This window comes from Falco punctatus, assembly GCF_963210335.1.
Source record: "Falco punctatus genome assembly, chromosome: Z".
Classification (NCBI taxonomy): domain Eukaryota; kingdom Metazoa; phylum Chordata; class Aves; order Falconiformes; family Falconidae; genus Falco; species Falco punctatus.
This window is the reverse complement of record NC_137586.1, coordinates 64,091,183-64,113,379: the sequence shown is the minus strand read 5'-3', so window position 1 is coordinate 64,113,379 and position 22,197 is coordinate 64,091,183. Positions and strand designations below refer to the sequence as shown.

Here is a 22,197-nt window from a genome sequence, read left to right as displayed (position 1 = left end):
GAAGATTAGTGTTATTTATGTGCCTCACTCAGACTCAACGGTATTCTTGGATCTCGGTGCCTTGGTATGCTTGTAAGACTGCCTTCTCTCACTCCTCGTAAGACAGCTTTAAAAGATTACATTACAGAAGAGCAAAGGTTACTGGAAAAGCATCCTTCAGAATTATGAGATATTTACTTGCTAGTATTGGTATTAAAAGTTAAAGCTTAAGCCTAGCATAGAGGTAACCTGCCAGCAAAGAAACTCTCCTTCTTTTTCCTTCAGATGTATAGATTCAACAGTTGGTCTCTTCATTACTAGGCTGTCTGTAAGAGTTGTTCTCTGTTCCATATTCGGTTCCCATGAGCCCTTGATTAATAGCTGTCTGCTATAATTTATATATAGCCCTGGTTTAAGCAGCACAATTTCCTTTTTACTTCCATTTTAAAATACTTCACTAATGCTGCTCAACTAATTTCAAATCTAGAAAAAAATAAAGAAGGTGACACCCTGTGTCCTCATTTCCTAGGAAATTCCCTGTGTGAGAAGTATAACACCGACCAAATCCATTATGGACTATCCTGCTCTTAGAAACACCAAACTATAGAGCCAGGAGGTCCTCAAAAAGTTGTCCACTCCACCCCTGCTATTTCTGAAACAGTATCAGCACTTATCCTGAAAAATGTTTGCATAGATTTTCCTCTAACAGAAGACTCGACAAGCTGCTAGACAACATACTCCACAGCCTCATTATCCTTGCTGTTAGAAATGCTTTTCTCATGTCTCATTTGAATCTTCTTGCACAACTTAAGATCATTGTTTGCTGGCCTTTCTGCCACAGTCACAAAGAACAGAACCACCTGTGATAAACAAGATCTCATCTGACTTAATGCCCTCCCTGAACCAACCAAAGGAAAAACAAAAAAAAAACAAAAAAAACCCCAACCAAACAAAAAAAATCTTGAATAAATTATTTTATTTCAGTGTCGTGATACATTTTCTAACCTATGCTGTGAGGTTACCTTCTAACCTATGCTGACGTGCTTCAGTCAAGATTTGGGTTTAAATAGAGCCGCAGGCAAAATGGAAACTTATTAAATCTTGTGACTAGAAACATAATGCTGTTTATTAGTCTATTTCCACCAAACCTGTATTTCCTGCATAAATGCACTGTGGCTGACCCAGACTTTCCGCCATAAACACCTTATACTACAGCAGCAGTTAAGTATTACATATTTTTCAAAAAGTATTTCAAGGAATGGGTGTGGAAGCTAGGGTTTTTAAGGACCAGAGAGGAAAGACTGTTGCACTGCTTTTTTTGCGCTGCTTATAATAGAAACCTCTCTTGAGGTCTTCTGAAACAACAATTCTGCAAAAAGCAAATCCTGAAGCCACGGAGTCAGCCTCATAAGCCTTCCCCTGCACCACCACCCCGACCCCCCCCCCCCCCCCCAAAAAAAAAAAAAAAAAAAAAGGCTGCTTTCAATGAATCCATTTTAAGTGTTTCTCACTGCTCCCGTCCCCAGTTATTCTTCTATAAAAACTTTCCCTCCCAATCCTTTCTCTTCGGAAATTTGGTAACCATAGTTTCTGTATCCTGCTGAGACTTGATACGTAGAGCTGTATTCTACCTGCTATTAAGCTGCTGATAGCAGTGTTTCTGTTGCAATTTAGGAGCAATGTCAGCTGAAGGCAGAGAATATTGTACACACTATATTTTCCCAGCTGGATACCTCCGTGAACAGAAAGCAAAAACCTGAATACACATGCACCATACGTTTGGGGGAGGGTAGGAAAGAGGCTGCAAGAAAAAAACGCTGCAGGTTAGATGTGATGTTGGGTGGTCTAAAGCCAGTAGAAAATGAACATGTGAATGGGAAGATACCTCTAACATTATTAGAAAACACCAGAGGTTCTTAATGCAGTCCTTGTGGTACACGACAAATACAAAGACCCCTCTGTAGACTCCTCAGATGCCTCTTTCCCTTACACTTATAAATTGAATTGTTGCATTTTGAAAACTGTCACATTCATCTGTTTGTTTCTCTGACCCAGGCCTGCAGGTTCTTGTTTAAAGTTTATCAGGAAGACACTTTAATCCTGAATACAGCTTAGCACTTTAGCAGCAATTATACCTGAGGGTCTCTTGGTTTTTGTCTCTCCCCCACCGCCTGTAGAAAGAAAACCAAGTCACTAAGCACAGGAAATACAATCATGCTCTTCAACAACAGTTTACTTACTTCAACGATAGTCACATCACATAGCAATACGTTTGTCTGTAAAAGTATTTTAGCCTTTTCTGGGTAACAAGTATAGTTTTTATGTTTCTTCAGCACGGTGACAGCTGGAGGTAATGGACTTTACAGAAGACGAACTGAAGTCCAATTCAGCAAGGAGTGAATAAGAATTAAAGCAAAATGTTGGTTCTGTCTCCTAAAAACATCATGGGGCCGTAACTTTTTCACTACCAGAAAGTACTGAAGTTTACAATAGAAGGCATTCACCAACGATTACCACTCTTCCGAGCACTGCCTCCCTGGAGATCAGAGTTTCATGGTCATGACCTTCCCTCCAGAGAGTGCTGTACTGAACCAAAAGTTTGCAGGCAAATAGTTTAACAAATCCCGTAATTTATGGCTCCTTCACATTCCACACTATACAGAAACATTCACCTGTCAGGGAGGAACTACTCCAGATGTAAAAGTCACCAGTAAAGAAGAGGCAGATCATTACAGCAGCAAAATCATTCATTATGGAACACGTGTTGCTCCAACAGCATATATGCGTTCCCAAAAGTTATCAACTCTTGTCACTAGTAACTAGCTTCCAAATTTGCAATTAATCTTTGTCATTCCTCAAATCACCTCCTCCATTAGAAGCACAGAACTGAAAATAATGAAAATCCCAAACCTACTAAAGTTAAAATGCTCACAGTCAAACTGAGGATAGAGCCAATTACCATTTAAATAACAACATGAAACTCTTTGAAGGAAAGGCCTTTTGATCTTGAAGATTCAAATGCTGAACAGTGCGAATCTCAGTTCTTTAAATTTCCAGGGAAAAAGCTACAAAAAAAGAACTATGACCCAGGCTGTCAGTCATGTGCTTAAATCCCTAGCATTTTATACTGTTAAATCTAGCTCTCTTGGCGTGTAATTACTGCCAATGTCATCATCAATACCACAGTTAATAAATGCTTAAGTAACTCTTTTCTTGCAGGTCATTCTGGTGTGGAAGTGCAGGGGAGACAGACCAAGGGTGAAACATGAGTTGTAGTTTTCATCTTTCCCCCTGTGGAACATTAAATTTAAGATTTCCAAGTTTTGATCAACTCACATTTAGTTGTTAATACAGTTTTTTTTTCAAATTTGAATGCCTTATTAATTTAAAATACAAAATACTGTACGGTCAAATGGCATTAAAAATCTCATTTGGAGAGAATTACAAACCCTGTGCCTTTGGAGTGGCAAAGGCAAACAATAAAACTGTGCTGAACCGCAGTTCAAATTTCTGTCATTTCTTTAATCCTTTCTCTGGAGAGCTGTGAAGGAATGATGCTTTGAAAAGTGCTTTAGCCTTTGACAGCCTATGGAGTTTGCTGATGTCACACTTCCTAACTGACACAACAGGGTCTGCATGGCACATTGCTACAACATTTGTTTTACAAGTGCACATTTCACAGGAAACCAACGATTAATTTCCCAAAGACTTACAAGCATATATTTCCAAAAAGGGAAAAATAAAACTGTTACATATCCACACAAATCAAAATTTACAGAATCATGGCAGCCAGCCAGCAAACTACTCCAGGTCTGCTTTCCCATCTGCTTGGCCTGTTAACTGAGAGAAAATAAAATCAAATTGCTCCTTCTGCAACTAATTCTCAGAAGAACCCCCTAAAAAACAACTTCCATGACACAATTTTAACAGTGCAGAATGCCTCACAACCATCAGCAAACTTCCTAGCACTGTGCGATGTAGACACAATAGCTCAGAAATGAGTATTGAGACAAGACCACTCCCCTCCTTCCCGGCATTGGAAAGGCACTGTGCCAAGACACTACTGCTGAGGTCACAGAACAGACCTCTCTTGATCTTTCTCACAACTATGCCCTCCAGCAGATAAAGTTGGCCAAATGTTGATGGAGTGGGTGACGCCACCCCCTCCAGTACATCTGCCCCAGCGCTTTGCTCGAGGCTACAGCCCTAGAGGCAGGGAGGGTAGAAACACATGGGGCAGATATAGTCACCCACCATCACAGCATTAATGTAAATGAAACTAGCACTGGCTTACACAGGTTTGTGAACTTGCTGGCACTGAGAAGCGTGCACAATCCCTGTTGTTGCCTCTGCTAAATGGGAGGCAACTTACACAGATCAACTGGCTGACAGCTGAGGTCAGTAACGCCTTCAGTTGTTTATCTGCTGCAGCCCTGACAAGTGATTCTCAGTTTATGGTAGTGTAGCATGTCAAAGTCATTACTTCTCCTTTTAATCTATAGATTAAAAACCTGTAGTAAAGACTGGCACAGCTTTTGTATGTCTACTATTGCAATGGTATACAGTAATTAGTATATTACAGGTTTCTACTTCACAGATGAAAAAATAATTTGACTACGAGCACTTTCAACAGCTGCCCATAAATCAGCCCACTCTCAAGAGTTCAACTCAAGAGTTATTGTGTCTATTGTGCATCTTAAGGTTCAAAGAAAGATTATTCATGCATTCATTCATAGCCAAGAATGTATCCCAGCAATGAAATTTACCCTTCAAAGCTGACCCAAGTTTAACCACTGGATTGACTAAATAATTTAATTGCTCAATGACATGCTACATCCCTTCTCTGAAGATTGTATTTTTGGTGAATTGAGCTAGGTTTATTCCAGTGGTACGTTAATGGCACATATTCCAAAAGCATAAGCAGCTGCTGACCACAAACATTGCCAAACTGAGTAACAGGAATGCAAACGAATGTCCTGCTGCACAGTTATGTTTTTTAAAGTATTTAAAAATCGCAGGGTTACAAAATTACTTTTGTGGAACAAAGAGGAGAAAACAGATGAAAGCAAAGCTGCATTTATGGAGAACCACTAATAACTGAGTAACATTGCCAGTCTGAGAACATTAATTCTGTCACCTCCTTTTCATACCCAACAATTTGTTTTCCTTTCTGCGCAAAAGGGTTTCTGCGACAAGCAATCATGACAAGAACAGTGAGTGTTCTCCTCACATACTAGGAAGCCAGAGGAGTTCTAACGTAACTTCCCGCGTGTTAGGAGAAGCTATCCAGTGCAGCTCATTCAGTCAGCATTCCAGCCCTCCCCAGCTACACTAAGCCAATGAAGCTAGACTGAAGATTAAGGAGAAGGGAAACAATTACATTGTGTGTTACTGCCAAGGATGCAAAGACTAAATCTCCTTGAAGCTGAAAACAAATTAGCGGCTTTGCCTGCATCAAGCTGTCTGTCCAAATGGAGGTTTCTTTTCAGAACAGCATTACTAACTGTGCTCCTTGAAGATAATGCTTTGGGGATTCAAAAACATTTTCTCTAAGTTATTTCCTGTCACTTGCTTGTCTGCACCAACAGAACCATTTGTAACCCAATCACCACCCACTGCCTTGAAGCAAAACCAAGCACAGATTTACTCCTGCCCGTTATGAGTCACTCTCCCCACCCCACCCCACCCCACCCCCACCCCACCCCCACCCCCCTTATTTTCACTAATTTCATGTGCGCCGCTTGTGTGGCCAGAATCAAGGAAGAAATGGCATTAGCCTTCTGGTTCATGTTTCGTAAAAATGCACCATCAGTTGGTAAATCTGAAACTCTGCACCAGCTTTAATCTTTATCTGAAGGAGAAACTGCCTTTCAGTTCTTGTGGAAAAACCTCCAGACTGGGTGTCATGAAATAAATGACCGAAACGCTGCACGAGTTCATTCCCAGTGCCAACAGGAAGTTGTCTGCAGGGGAGGTATAGTCATTCAAAATCCATTTCGAGGTAAAAAAAAACCTAAGGGATGACTCTCAAATAAGATGTGAAGGTTTGCTGTGGGAAGTTTCCAAAAAGGCCAGACTGGAAGAACAAGCATGTGGTTCAGTGAATGCCTCCGCTCTCCCAGGCTGGGCCAGGGGAAGCTGGAAGGACTGGAGATCTCTCAGCCTTCTACTGCGCTTGTGAGAACAACATCAACGCCTCCTTTTCTCTCCCCATGAGAACTATGAACGCTTTTCCAGCTAAATCTGTTCCTAACAAACCCTGACTAGCTAATTTAATGAGAAACAAACTACTATGTCACTATGTTTCAAAACCAAGATCTCTCACTCCCATCTCAACTAGCCATCCACTCTGGAAGAAAGGGAGCCTAGCTGGGATTTGAAAAAAAAACCTGGTGAAGTTGAAAAAACTCAGAAATTGGCTGCTTGTCAAGGAACTAAACTATATTGCTGCTTAAGAGTTACATAGGTCTAACATGCTCAGAAATACTGAATTCTTAAGTTTTTTAAGACTACCAAGGAAAACTTCTTTCCTTTATACAAGAATGGAAAAATTAAAAGCTTTTTCAAGCATGTGCAGACCATGCTGAAACGTCGTCCTCTCAGAATTCAACAAAACTGATCTGATCTGCATTAAGTAGCAAACATTAGTAGCTTCCACTGGCCTTAGTTCAGGTTGTATCACCTCTAAATATGGGTCTCTAGCTGGGAATTGCTGCAATCCAGGAACAATTTTTGATTTTTTTTTATTATTATTATTATTGCTCGGGTTTGTAACCAGTGATACTCCCACTGCAGCTAAATTTAGTCTACCAATAGCCAGCAGTTAAAACTGGCTCGGATGCAGACAAACTTGTACTGGCTTCACTGCCACAGGTAGTGGTTTGAACAAAATTGCTCAAGAAGCAAATACTAATTCACTGCAAAACTTTTTCAGAAACCACAGAATAACTTTTGGGACTTTAATACAATTGTAAAGAAAAAACCCTAAAAAGTAAGCTTTTTTTTTTTAAATCCACAACACATGTTAGAAGTCATACTCTGCTTAAAGTTGACATCAGCTTATCTTTTCCCTAAGGAAAACAGCTCCTTTAGTGAAACCTGAGACTCTGTTTCTAAAATCTTCCAACAAGAGGGGGGTCACATAGCCTCAGGCTTTAAAGGATCCACAAAAGCCAGCTCTAGATGAATGCAAGGTTAAGAAGTTCAGTCACTGTAGGGGAAAGTAAACAGGCAGTAAAACGTAATTACTTGTTTCAACCCACTTAAATGCAGAAGTTTTAAGTGACTGGGGAAAGAAAGACACCTCTAGATTAACTGAAGACCGATCTGGAACTGCCCCGACTTGAAACTGATTCTCCCCCACACTCGCCCACTCATCCTCAGTGTTAGGGATAGGCTACAGAATTGTAACCTTCAGTCAACTCACTCCAGTTCCATGTTATTAACGGAGATCTTTATACTGTTGGCTAAGCCCCTAGAGAAAAAGCAAGTGGCCTGATCTGCCTGTCAATGCTCATACAGAAAAAACAACAAAACACAAACAAACCAAAATCACTTAACTATACTAAAATATCACCTCAAGCAAAGCCCTAATAAACTTCCCAGCTAAGCTTAACAAGTAAGTGACAGCTATTGGGGGCGGGGGGGGGGGGGGGGGGGGGAAGTAGGGGAAAAGAAGGCTTTTCTTAAATATTCTTATTCTGATTAAAACGTTAACAAGGGCTATAAATTCTGCCCTTAAAAATTAATTCTATTGCCTTTTATTTAGATAGCTATATCCCCTTAAAAATTCTTTGAGATTTAAACTGTTATTTTTTGCTGGACATGTAATTTCTGCTTTAGCTGATACTCCTTAAAAAAAAAAAAAAAAAAAAAAAAAAAAAAAGAAAGTGAAGTTCCCTAATACTAGCCTTTTGTTTTTTATCCCAGATAGTTTTGTGGGGTTTTCACCTAAATCTCATGGCATTAGGGGATGTAAAATTGTTGAACCTCAATTATGGTTTCCATTGCAATGCTAGTACATCTAGACCTAGTTTTTCAGTCTAAATCAAGAAAGCTATTTCCCCTGAGCTTTTCTTTTTTTATATTCTTTGTCTTCACCCTCAACCTCTACCTTTCCTGTCTCCCTCTTTTAGAGCAAAAGTACAAGCTGTAATCTTTTAGTAACCCTGAAGGCCAAAGAACTCTTCACTGTTCAAAATTTCTAAATTGAGGTTTTCCTTCTGCTTTTTGGATTGCCTCTTGTCACCATGAGTTCCAGACTAGTAGCTAGTTACTACCACATCAGTAATATCTGGAAATAATTATGAATATGCCCTCAGGGTGACAAAATGTAAGTTTCCACTGACTCTAAAACACCAAAAGCTGGATGTTAGGCCAGCTGCTGATCTTACACAGGCAATTTAGTCCCAATGCCAAAAGCAGCTTTTCACTACATAGCCTGAAATGCAGGGAAAAATAAAATATTTTATTACATTTATATTAATCTGTATTAGTGAAAACATACACTCCAGCAAACAAGAGAACCTCTCATTCACCAGCAATACTTAGGAGTGTAACGAAACTTGAAGACCACAGCTCGTTCCAAGTAGTTAAAACTATGTACAAAATTAAGAGTGACCATGAAAACTTTTGTAAGTAAGTGGTTTAATCCCTGAGCCACACCAGTTAAAGATACCATTGCAGTTGTGCCTTCATTCCTTACTCCAGTGGTATTTATTCAGTAAGAAAACACTTGCATGCATACACACTTTCTTCATTAGCAGTCATCTCTCCCCCCTGCTATCTACAAATCCAAACACCACATGTTTCAAGTATTTTGTACTGGAACGGTCTCACTTGTAAGCAATCTGCTGCTATTGAGATTTTGCTTTTGAGCAGTAAATGCTCAAAACTGTTGATTTTCTTAAAGCAACTCCTTTAGTGTTCATAACCTCACCGCTTGAGCCAGCTCAGTTTCACATTCAAATAGCTCCAAGCAAAAGTTTCCAATCTCAATTATCCTCCTTCCTTTTTCTATGCACCCTCCCTGGCCCCATATGCTTGTTTGTAAAAGGGATAATTTTCTATGTATGTACAAGCAGCACTGGGAGTCTTCCTCTGTAGCAGTCTGGCAATATGCAGCTTTTTATGTAAGCACTGCCTGGAATCTGTTAAGTTTTTTTAATTCTCTGTTTTGGGTTATACCAAGACAGTTGCACCAAGTCTTATCATTGAGCTGTAAAATGTGGCAGTTGCCAGGTCCCTTTAGATAAGCCAGCCATTACTACCTGGCTAAGTAAGACACTTTGGATATTTTTGGTCAGTTTTTGCAACTGTACTGTGCCTACGTTCTGCTTAGCATTAGATCTATATATGTGAGACTGAAGCAACAAGGCAAGCTCTAGGCAGTGAACAAATCACACATCCCCCCATGCAACAGAGACATGCAGCCTCTCTAAATAAAAGTTGTAGGACTAGCACTAGTTAGACCCTGTGGTGTCTCTACGTTCAGAGGAACACTGACATTTAAACACCAGATCTAATATATAACAGCATCTTTACACAAGTTTCCGAAGTGCTATTCTTCCAGTAGCGATCTGCAGTCTTCAAAACTCTTCTGAAGCAACGGTGTTGGGAAGGAATGGAAGGGGCGATGAACTGGGTTGACTTCTCTGTGACAGTAAGAAAGCCTGGAAATTAGCAGTGGCTCTGTTTTCACCTCTTTTTTCTTCTCACCCACCCCCCACCACCACCCCCACCCCCGCCTGTTACAGATCTCCACTAATCTGTAATGCTTTCCATCACCTAGAAAAACACAGCTTTAAACTTAAATTACTCTTCAAATCAATGACTAATTGAACTTTTTTGGAAAAAAAGTACTTTGTAAAAGAATCAGAATTAAACTCAAGGAGGTCAAAATACCTCCCAATCTGACATTATAGCTCTGCCAGCGGGGAACATCCATAACCTATTTTGCGTTTCTCCTTCACTGAGGAGATTTATTCTGACACGATTTATCTACTGTTTGCTGTGAACAAAGAGCCTGCAAAGGTTTGGTTATGGTAGCCCAGGTGATTCATGACAACTCATTACAGCCACATCAACTCAACCATATACACCTGGTTCATAAGAGCCAATCCCACCTGTTCAAAACCCATTTTAAGGGGCCTCTGTGGATACACAGGGGTTTGGCTCCAAAACTAATATTTGATTCATTTATTTTAGATGAAGACAGTATCAAATAGACTACAAATACTTGTCTAATTAGGAAATTGAAGGTTGTGTGTGACATTTGACTTATAAGGAGCGGCTGAGGGAACTGGGGGTGTTTAGCCTGGAGAGGAGGCCGAAGGGAGACCTTATCGCTCCCTACAGCTCCCTGACAGGAGGCTGTAGGCAGCTGGGGGTCGGTATCTTCTCCCAAGTAACAAGTGATAGGACAAGAGGAAATGGCTTCAAGTTGTGCCAGGGAAGGTTTAGGCTGGATACTAGGAAAAATTTCTTCACTGAAAGGGTTGTCAAGCATTAGAACAGGCTGCCTAGGGAAGAGGTTGAGTCATCATCCCTGCAGGTATTGAAAAGATGCGTAGATGTGGCACTTAGGTGCATCATTAGTGGTGGACTTGGCCAGCATTAGGTTAAAGGTTGGATTGATGATGTAAAAGGTCTTTTCCAACCTAAATGATTCTGTAATTCACTCAAAAACAGTTCCCTTTTTGGTTCTCTCAGCATAAACATTTTATGCTATGGCAATAAAACATATCAAAATTAAATTACTGCCATAGTGGCTTTGAGCAAGCTGTCCATCTAGCCCACTCTTTGCCTCTAACACAGGCCAGCAACGTTATGTTTCAAACAAACATGCAAGAAACACTGCAGAAGCCAGTTACAGGTCAATGTCAGAATTTATGTCCCTAAACAAGCACATACACTGATACAGTCAGGCAAACTGTAGATCAAAAAGGCCCCTCAGAACCAACAAACCTAGAGCTAAATCCTTCTCACGGTCTGAATCCTGTAACATCAAACTCTTAAAACTTTTCTCACTCTGTGTGCATCCCAAAGTACAATCTCCCAAACTATTGTTGTAAAGTAAGTAGAGCTTTCATAAACCACATACATTTTTATGTAAGCCTGGGAATTCCCATTGTGACACAGAACCCACTTCTCTTTTGCTACAAGTTTCTACATAACACGTAGTAGGTGTCAGACTCCAAGTATCATTGATAATATGGGACAGTGAACGTCTCCTGAAGAATCACCTATATCACCTATAAAGAACCACCTATCTCAGCCTTCTTAAATTTTTTCCCTGATATACTGATATGGTATCACAGAATGAGGAAATGAGGAAAATGAGGAAAAATTAAACATAACAACTCTAAAATATAAACATATGTATAGGCGTTTTTCTGAAGAGATGACATTTTGATACTGGCTTGCATTCATACTGGTCAGCAGATGACTCACATGACAGTAGAAAATGCCTGGATTTTACATTTTCTGTTAATGTAGCTAGCCAGAAAGTCTATCTTCTCCACAAACCACTTCTCAGTAATGGACACAACAAAGCCTGATTTGGAGCAGTGGATATCTTTATGCTTCTCTCCTATAAAAACACCCACTGTTTTTCAGTTCTGAACTGAATATGGTCATTAACAATACCAAACCACTGCTTCCTGTACCCACCAAGTCAATGGTCTACGTTACACAGAAAGGACAGAATATAAATGCACCGGTCTGAAAGCTTACCTGTATTTACAACTGTATCACTTGATTTGATAAAGCATACCACCTTTCTCTCTAAACTTTGCCTGAGCTCAAGACAAGTGTGATTTAATCATGTTTATCCAAATTTCCATAAATTATCATAATGTTCTTTGATAACACAGTGGGGGTTTTTTATAAAATCTCTAATTCCTGCATTTGTTTACATATTTGACACGGCTTTCAACATTGGAAGTTTCATTGTTTCATCATGGCTTTGCATTTGCGAAAGTAGGAAAATGTGACTGTTAAACCCACAGAAACTGCTAAGGTGAATCAGAGACAATCAGACTACTTCTCATTATTCTAATTCTATTTCTATAGACACATACACACCCTTACTTAGACACACATGTACAAACACATACATAACCAAAGACACTTATAACAGACTGTTCTTTTAAAACAGTTTTTGCAAAAATAACCACATAGTAAGGCTGCTGTAGTCAATCCGCTTGCAGATACATGATTAACAGAAGGCTAGTCTGTTATTTAACTTGAAATTTAGAGAAAATATGTAAATATTCAGTGAAAAACAAGAAAAAATATTGAAAAACAGAGGATGTTAGTTAATTCTTACAGTTAAGAAAACATGGCCATGGGAAAAGGAATAGACACCATAAATACAAGAAGAGACAAGACAAGCAAAAACAAAGAATGCTGTACCTTTAAATGGAAATGAGGCTCCCTAGGAACCCATGAGAATTTAGTGTGACTAAACATAATTGTAAGCAATTGTTCAAAGTGTATAAAATGTTTTACTGTGTGCTAAGGGGAGCTAGTTTTTGTGGATTGCCACCTAGCTCCCTACTTTGCGCAAACTAGAAGAAAAAGATAGAAATGCCTCGTATCTGTGTGTGAATCAGCACAGTGCACCAGGTAACGGACCTGCTTATGGGACAATACAGGGAGGAATCCACATCAGATCTGTGCAACAGGTATGTTTTCAAAACAACATCTATGCATATTTGTTGCAAGCGTGCCAGGGTGGAAAATCCATACACAAGTACCAGCATGCCTCTTTGTCATTGTAGCATTCTCCTTTCTACTGAAAATTTCTGCAAGATGGCATCAGAACTGATACTAGGATAAATCTGGAATACCCTTGAGATGGTCCCATCAGTTTTTTGAGATCCAGCAGATTCCTATTTCTTACACTTGACAACTAGTCTAAAGTTATAAAAATCAAGAACCCAGCCATAATAAGAGGGCACTTTAAATACAGCTGATTTCCCCATTATTTGTTACTGAATAACAACAAGTTGTACCCAAACTGCACAAAGAGACAGAACATCAGCACAGCAATGCAAGAACTCCTGCCACATACAGACAGTTTGTTCTGCACACAAAGGCAGAAAGATGACGGATGGCTGTCTCCTACACAGTTTTCAAGCAAACAGAACATCACCACAACTAGTACTTCCCACATCTAAAGGCAGACTCTGCTACTAGATGCTGAACCAAAAACAGGACATGACCCAGGGCAACTATGTGTGAGAAACTATACAAAAAAGCAAGCTCTAAGCAATTTAGAAAGTTAGTTGGTGGTTTCCCTTTTTTCTGAGTCATTTTTGTGTCCTCCAGGCAGTAAGAAACAATTACTGCTCTCTTCCCCAGAAGATAATTACACGATTTAGCAAGTATCTGATCCTAGATAAACCTTATTTCTCAGTATAGAAATACAGACTTTTAGCAGCTCTTTCCCAGAGTACCAGAAGAACCAACCAACCAACAAAAAATACACTCCAATAACACTACCAAGCTTCTTTTTGTGAAGGACTTCTACTGTTACCAGATGGTAGTTTCTGGTGTCAAATAACTATGTCAGCTGCCAACACTCAATTTCATTTGCCCATAACCATTTCCCATCCCACTACTTCAGGATAGCCTCAAGTAGTTCCTTCAATATTCCTTTCTATAGCCATTAACACCACCTTGGACACATTATTAAATCATATTCAAACAAGGTTATTATGCAGATGAAAATGCCTACAGTATACATATTTAGAAATTAAGCACTACACAACTTGCTAGCACAACTGAGAAATGCCCATGTGATAACCAGCAGTCTCAGTCAATTATATGAGTAACCTGCTATGGTTAGTTACAAAGCCCTGTAATAATTGTGACAGCCTTCAGATGCCAGCTTCCCTCTACACTTCTTAAGACTGAGACACTAGCAAAAACGTCTAATTTATTAAATCTGCTGATCAAGTCAACTGAATAGATTGGCATGGAATAAATGAAAAGAGCTGTATTAACAACACTTTCTTTGATCTGCCACAATTTTGTCTGAAATCCAAAGCTGCTTCCCCACCCCCCTCCTTGGAGTGATTATCTTAAAAATATGACTCACAAAACCAAACATCATCCTTTTTCTGACCTTTAAGAAGAAATGCAACAGAACATGACAACTTGTTTAACATTCCTAAAAGAAAACTGGCTATTTCAGACACCCAAAACCTTCAAAACATGAATTCTCAAGTATATGGCTTCTCCTCTACAAAGCATATATTACATTTAATAATAAGTTCTATATAAACCGTCTGATTTAGTCTTCCTCTACTCAGTCTACTATTCTTATAATAACTGTGATCACCACATCCTTTCTTGTATTTGCATTCCCACAGCTAGTTGCTGCATTTGGTCCATAGGTCGCATACACCATCGAGTATGCAGACATTCTATAAGCCTATTCTAATCAACTCACAATTCATTTTATACAGCAGCTAAATCAGACACAAAATAACTCAAATCTCAAAACACAAGCAAAGGTCAGAAATTTCCATACCTTAGTGCTTAGAATTGTCTTAACATTAAAAATCTTTCAAGATATATAGGCAGCTAGATAGGTGTCAGTTTGTACATGTGTTTTTATTAGGTTTTGGAAAGCAGTGAAGGGAGTGAGGAGGAAAGAAACATATGGGCATCATAAAAGAAATTTGTAAATCAGTTGGTCATTATGAACATCAAGATGGTTTTAGATGTCACCAATTACGAAGATTTCAGTGAGAATATTCTGGATTTAAACCAATTTAGGGAAGGTCATGTTCTGGCCTAATTAAAGTCAAAATTGTAACTGAAGAAAATGAGTATCCGATAATCTTCCTTCTGTTAAGGATAAATAGAAAACCCATCTGCACCCTGTTTTCTGTAATTTGGCAGAAACGGCTTCATGCAAGCTGCTTTCATGAACATGTCAGAAAATTTGAAAACAGCTAAATATATATATATGTATGTGTGCCCCAAATGTCAAAACGTAATTAAAATGCAAAAATGATCATTAGAAACTCATTTTTCATAATAGTGTTGATTGTGAACACCAGGAAAAACAGAGTAAAATTTGTTATTTTCTTCAGTCAGCAGGGTCTGAAACAGTAAAACACAAAAAGCACAGTACAAACCATATAATACGAATCATACCAATTGTGTTCAGTCTCTTAAATCTACATTCTAGCTATATTTCTAGAGTAATTTAGAATCCCATTTTATCTATTACTGTAGTCACTCATAGCTGTAGTGTTGCCAAACAGTATTTGTAAAACTGTGAAAACAGGCACATTCAAAACTGTTTCACTCAAACATGCCGTCACTGAACTCGGGAGTTGTTTCAGAAATTTTTTTAGACAAACTGGGATAAGGTTAAGGGAGTTAATTTCTGTTAACTAACAGGACTTTTAAAACCAGTAGAGTGCTGTGAAACTGGTAAATGGAATGTCATTCCTGACCAGAATGCACTTTTTTTAATACTTCATTTCTGGTGCCAAACCTTTAACAAGGCTGGCTTCTTAAATTCAGTGGGGGTCAGAAGTTTAGTTTATTCAGCAAGAATAACACTATTAACAGCTACTGCTCTTTCATGTCAACACAGTTAATGCCCACACATTCCAACTCTGGTTAATACAGGCCAGTCAAGGAAGACTGGAGCTGCTAAGGGCACTCATCTCTGCAGGGATATTTTAGAACAGAATTTATACTGTGCTTTAAAAACAATCTAAAAAGATCAATCTACCTTATGAATCTGCTGTAGACATACACTGAGAGAAAGATGGATGGATGAAAGCATATAAAAGCAAGTAAATCTGACTCTCACTATTGATTTTGAGAGGACAGTGTAGAGCACTTTGGTGAGGTCTTATATATCACTGCAAAGGACCAAATGCCGTTGTGTGTATGTCTGAAGGATGTCAGGATTTATCATAAAGCAATGCACTGCTGTATTCTTTCATTATATCCTTTTGTAAATAGTGTTGTTTTCACTGTTGAGGAAGGTATATCACTAAAAATTAAATAATCCTCAAAACAAACATAAGAACAATCACAGGAAGGCTCTCAAGCAGCCATAACTGGAGAAATCCAGTATTATTAAACCAAAAATTGAAGAAGTTTAGTGTACACATGCAGTATTTTTAGCATTAGCAGGAGAAAGCTGGTATTTTAATAATGAGCTTTTGAAAATCAAAATGGAATCACAGCATAATACTCTTCCTACTTACTTTGTTCTAAATCATAGCAAATCAAGGTTTAGTATTCCCCAAAGCTCTCCAGCACTCCTACTTGGCCAAATGCCTTCAAAGGATATTAAAGAAATCACTCTGGTTTAGATAGCACTTCTTCACCAGATGGAACACTTGTCTTCAAGCAAGAATCCTTTCCTCTTAAAGCATGTTTCAAATAACCAAAATGCAAATAATAATCATATCAACTGAACTTCTGTAGGGTCTTTGGGGCTTCTATTGTGCTATGGTGGTGGCATTTTTGATGATAGTGTCTGAATTCCAAATTACTAAGCTTTCTAGGTTTTCATCTAAACTATTCATATATCCACTCCCATCACATCTACCCCCCATCATGATGTAAATTTCACAAGCACATTTATGCTACTCTATTAGCTATTTCTTCATATGCTTTTCTCAATATAGCAATATGAAACAATTCTACTGTTAACTGGGGTTACATGGTAGGTCATTTGGAAAATACAGTTGCTTAAATAATAAAAAAACCTGCCATTTGTTTTTAAAAGAAAAAGTCACCAGCTGAATTATAAAGCTGTGATGGCCATTGTACATACTGGTGCACCAACAGACTAGCAGGCACTTAATTAGCACTCAGGCAGATACAGCAAATCTCCTTGACATTAACAAATCTCACAGACAAGCCTAATGGAAAAAACAATTTACCTTCTTCAGTTTCATGCCATACAATTCCTTCCAAGTTCACGCTGGTCCCAGGCTCACAGGGTCCAAGGCATTCAGGTTCTGTTACTACTCCAACCTCGCAAGTATTTACACCCACTGAACGAGTCCGTACCAAGAGCTGCTCGACTGGTGCTGCAATATTGGATGAAGATGGGGAAAAGTAGGAAGGCAGAATCTGAGGTGTGATACTGCTGGAAATCGGAGGTGGAGGTGCAGGCACTGTAAACAGGGGATCAACCTGAAAACAACAGATAAACTTACTATAATGGTGCTGTGAGATTAAAAAAAAAAAAAAGATAAATTACGAGAAAAAAAAAAAAAAGCCCAGTTTGCTGAGACTGCATTTGTGTATGCAGGGATTTGGTGTATCATGGATAATTTCAGTCTTGTAAGTTTAGTTTTTTTGACATGAGCCCACATGCTGCACATGAAAAATTAAGTGCAAAAATATCTAATACGCTAAAGAAGGCAAATTGCTAAGTTTCTACAAGACTATTCCTTGTTGTCACAGACTGCTAATATGAAATAATAATAAACTTAAAAACATGGATTAAGGCAACTTTTTTCTTGGTGCTGACAGAGACGGGTTTGTGGATGGAAATTAATTTTGCAAACTGGGAACTTAATTTTCTATTTAAAGCGAAACATTTATAAAGACAGTACAGAGACACATAAATGCCATTTTTTCACGTGCATCATAGATAAATTAGGACTTGGAACAATTCTAATACCCATATGGCATCAAATATATTGTCTTGTCATCCAATCACTTAAAATACATTAGGATCACCCACCTAACAGCTTACAGATAACAATCATATCTTTCTGCTTGAAATAACAGATGAGGTCTTTTACAAGAATCTATCCAAGCCATCTAATTTCTCAGGGTTTCCAAAATGCATATTTGGAAGAATACAACTTGCCAGACAATCAGTCTGTACACAGACCAATTCAAACACAGACAATACCTATATATGAACTGATTAAGTTATCTTCCCCATATGATTTCCAATACACCCAGTAGCAGATTTTCTGTATACAGATTTGGCCTGAGGGTCCTCAGTATTTTACTAGGGCCATAAGGTCCTTTGTCACACGGAAGACAGCTAAATAAGGATATGAATGAGTAAACACCTAAAATTCATGTTTACTTGGCCTACTGAATCATAATACCACACCAAGAAAGCATTCTTCAATACAGTGATTTTTTTTTTTAAAAAGGTTGCTTTCTAGCTGCTTTCAAATAAATGATCAAATATCTTCTAGTCATTGCTGTTTTTAATTTTGGACCCCGCAAGAAGACCTAATACAAAAAACATAATGACTCACTGTACATTGTCATCTAGGTTCCGTTCATATGTATCTTAGTGTAGATGAAAGTTAATTTTGCTTTCTTTCAAAGCCAAATTGGCAAACAGGGATAACAAAGAGTAGAAAGGACTAAAGAGCATTACTCTTGTTTTATATATCCTTTGTATCATAGATCAGCTCACTTCATCACATGGTATTTTCATAGAGAGAAAATAAACTGGAAATCTAAAATTAAAGAGTACTTTTTAAAAATTGTGCACAATTGTTACAATTGGTCTTTATAACAATTATTTTGCTTTGAGCATCATTCATACATACAAACGGAGAGCCAACACTTTTAATTATGCACACAAGCCTTAAGTGTGCTACATACTTAACAAAAATGTTTTGTATGATCTTTGTATGACCTGCCTGGATTCTGATCTTAATTACACTAGAAATAGGTAGGACAGAACTATAAACACATTTTCTCCAAATTTTTCCATATTTTGGGGATTCTTTTTATTTAGGCCTGAAATAATCTTCAGGTTAGAGATAGAACAAAGTTTTTTTAAAACAAACAAATTAAACAAAAAAAAACAAAACAAAAAACCAACCAACAAACAAAAACACAACAACAAAGCAAAACGTGAACACTGAAAGCATCCATTCGGAGTAAAAAACCTGCTCATACCAGTCAGACTCTAGGAAGTAAAACAGAGCTGCGGCACAAAAACAATGCAATCAGGCAATGATATTCTCCTCTTTACACCATTGCAATTGCAGAGCTAAAGCACAGACAAGAATACTTTGCAGAGCAGACTTAAACGCACACAAGCAAGTATCAACTGACCCCCAGCAGCAGCTGTTACTTGCAATATCTAATAGTAAGCCCAACACAACACCATATCCATGTATGCCTAGTACGAGGGGGCACTGATTCTATGCTATACAGATCCAGGCTGCCTGATGCCAAGTGGAGGCAAACAGTTGGATGGCACAGAGCCCTGCTCCCTGGCACTGGCTGCGTAATGGGGCTCTGTCAGTAAAATGGGGTCAGTATGTACCTCGGGCATAATTTAGAGGAGTTCTTAACATATCTGACTTCAAGCCAAAGAGAACCAGGATCTGTAACTAGCAGGTAAATGGAGCCTAATGCTTAAGAAAAGCTGAGCCACATCCCTTTATAATACCAAGAAATACTGATGAATGGCCTGTTCAGTAGTTTACATGCTGCTTTCTAAAGCTGTGGAAAACCTCCTACTATACATGCAACATCATTCTTCCACAAAACATACTCATCACAAAGCCAGAGAAAAAACAAAATATTTGCTATTATCATACTAAACTGGCCAGTGTTTTAAATGAATGTAGACTAAATTGGCAGATGTGTCTTCCATTTTCTAAGTATTATAAACAGTGGAAGGGAACTAACAAAAGCACAGATCTGACAGTGTACCCTACTAAGTTCTTTGTTACAAATATTTGTACTCAGTTCTAGTTTATTTAGACCTGCTAATAAAAGTTCATGGTTTCCACTAGAAACAGTCACACAGGACGAGGCCAAAGAGTGGCGATTGCAGTAAAAGGGTCTGTTGCTCTGTGAATTTAAACACTAAGACTTTGGTAGATAATTAAGTGGACATTTACTGTTCCTGAGGTTCATGTTCATTGCACAAACGTGACCTTACTCATATTTAATAATAATTAAAAAAAAAAAAAGCTAACTTAAATATAGCTCCAGTTTTCCGTGTTTTAAAATTATCCCATCTCATTTGATACTCGTAACGTCAGCACAGCAAAGCGGTGGTTCTCAGCGATCATTGTGGTGACACAATTGTTTTCATGAATTCTCCAAAGGGCACTGATGTAAGCTATTAGGAGCAAAGAGAGAGGCAGGAAGGCCGCCATCTCCAGTGGAAAAAAGGCACATAAGACTAACATCTGGTGGTGGCAGTCTGTCAAGCTGAGGAAAGTTAATGTCAAGAACAGATGCTCTGCAGTTTCTCACTGTTATTTTTGCATGATTATTCCCAGGTGTTGGCGCATACTGAGCAGTAGCCTTGCTGTTTATCACACGAGACATTCCAATATGAGATTGAAAATCTGAATCTGAGGAAGGTTATTTACATAGATGCTCTCTTTACACACATAATCAAAGGGGTCCAAAAAAGACAGAAATATTCAAGCAATATTTTCTTCATTCACCTAATTCCAAGAGCTTTTGAGAGCTGATCAGTGACAAAGGCTACAAAGCTGGAGTGTTATTCATGGCAGCTTTCCACTGCCAAGTGTTTCATTGTATCAGAGCGCTACGGCTCTTAGTAGTAGAAAAGCTCACAGAAAATGAAGAAAGCCTTGCCAAGCAATGTATTCAGTGCTCCATGGAGCGCTCCTCTATCTCAACATGAAAAAAAAAAAAAAAACCAAAACAAAAAAACCCCCAAACATTGAATTGATGGCTGCATAACATTAGTAGTATGAGGAAGGGCATACGGAAGAGAGAGGAATATCATCCTGACTAGAAGCAAGGCAGGGCTTTCTAATAAGCAGGGCTCTCCTTCAGTTACCCAGGCATGTTACATGCTGGAATTAAGCTCTGCTCATTAAAACCCACTTTCCTGATGCAGTGTATGCTTCTAAAATTATGTCAGAAAATTAACATTTTGTGTCTGTTGTACACAATTTCCTGACAACCAGGAGAAATTCCAGTAGGTAGTGCTGAGCTCACAGAAGCAGGTACACAGATTTGAAAGGATTTCCCAGACCAGAGAGTGCCCAACATCACGCTATTGCAATCAGCCACATCATACTCCCATTCCTGCAGGAACTGGAGTATTTTAAGCCTTTATGGGACAGTGTCTCATGTATTCCTGTGGGAAACTCACCTGAATGAAAGAAGACTGAGATACCAGAACACCTATGGCCCTATCTGACACGGTACAAATCTGACAGCAGTAAATTTACTGTAGTATTCAAGATAAAATCACTTTTCACACAGATTTAAACACATAACTTTTGACCATATTATCAAGTGGAAGTATTCTATATCTGTGTATTTCATTCATTCCAACTTTGAAAATTTTCAGTGTGTGTTTCTTAAGTGTGAAACGTTTCTGTCATAAATCACAAAATGCAAACGAGAAAATAGGTGTCATGCAGCCAGACCATGTGATGTGACCCATCAAAGTGTGTTATCATATGCATGTCTAGTTCCACCTCATTAATGACAGTATGTCTTTGACGGTGTATCTCCACGAGGACATAATCTACCAATCTAAGACCAAACGGGGTCATACACTACTGCAGTCACCCACTAGATGATTTTGCAATGTACATGCCAAAAGCCATTTAATCAATCTACCAATACACAACCTGCAGAAAGGCAGAGGAACAGGTATAAGGCTCAGGATAAGTCCTTCCAAGAAAGCAATGCTTTTTAAATTGAGAAAAAAAAAATCTACTGTAAGCATTCCCAGTGGGAACATCTGCACTAGTAGAAAGAGTGTGGAAAGATCAAAATCCTGTTATGAGATATACCTAAAAAACAAAGCCTGATCCTTTGCAAAAAGTAAATCCTTCCTTAAAAAACCCCACACCAACATACAGACTGAAAGGACTTGAAAATTACATTGACAAGTTCTTTAGAGTTATGAATTAGTACTTCACAGAATCAGTGTTTGAAATGAAAATCAGGAAATAAAGGAATTCAGCCCTATATGGAAGTTTTGCTTTCTCTAGATTTTAAGGTGAAAGGGAGATTATCTTGTTTTTATATAAAGTATGCTTGCCCCTACCTTAATTTTCTAAAGCAACAGTGACCCTAGAAGACCCCATTCTAATCTCATGCACATCATCATAAATCAGAAGTAATTCTAATGAGATCAATCAAACTTCCTTGGAAGGAAATGAATGCGGGGAAAATGGCATGGAAAAAATATCTGTGTGCTAAGGAGTGTGTCTCCTTTTCTAAATATCTCAT

At 38.5% G+C, this 22,197-nt stretch overlaps 1 protein-coding gene across 4 annotated transcripts in view; it reads right to left on the bottom strand.

The window, feature by feature from the left end:
• The window catches only part of ZNF608 (zinc finger protein 608), a 65,918-nt gene that overhangs the window by 30,980 nt on the left and 12,741 nt on the right, over positions 1-22,197 (bottom strand). For all 4 annotated transcript variants that reach the window (XM_080372647.1, XM_080372648.1, XM_080372646.1 and 1 more), the window contains one exon: positions 16,908-17,163. In XM_080372647.1, coding sequence (XP_080228773.1) covers positions 16,908-17,163 — 256 coding nt within the window. The remainder of the gene's footprint in view (positions 1-16,907; positions 17,164-22,197) is intronic.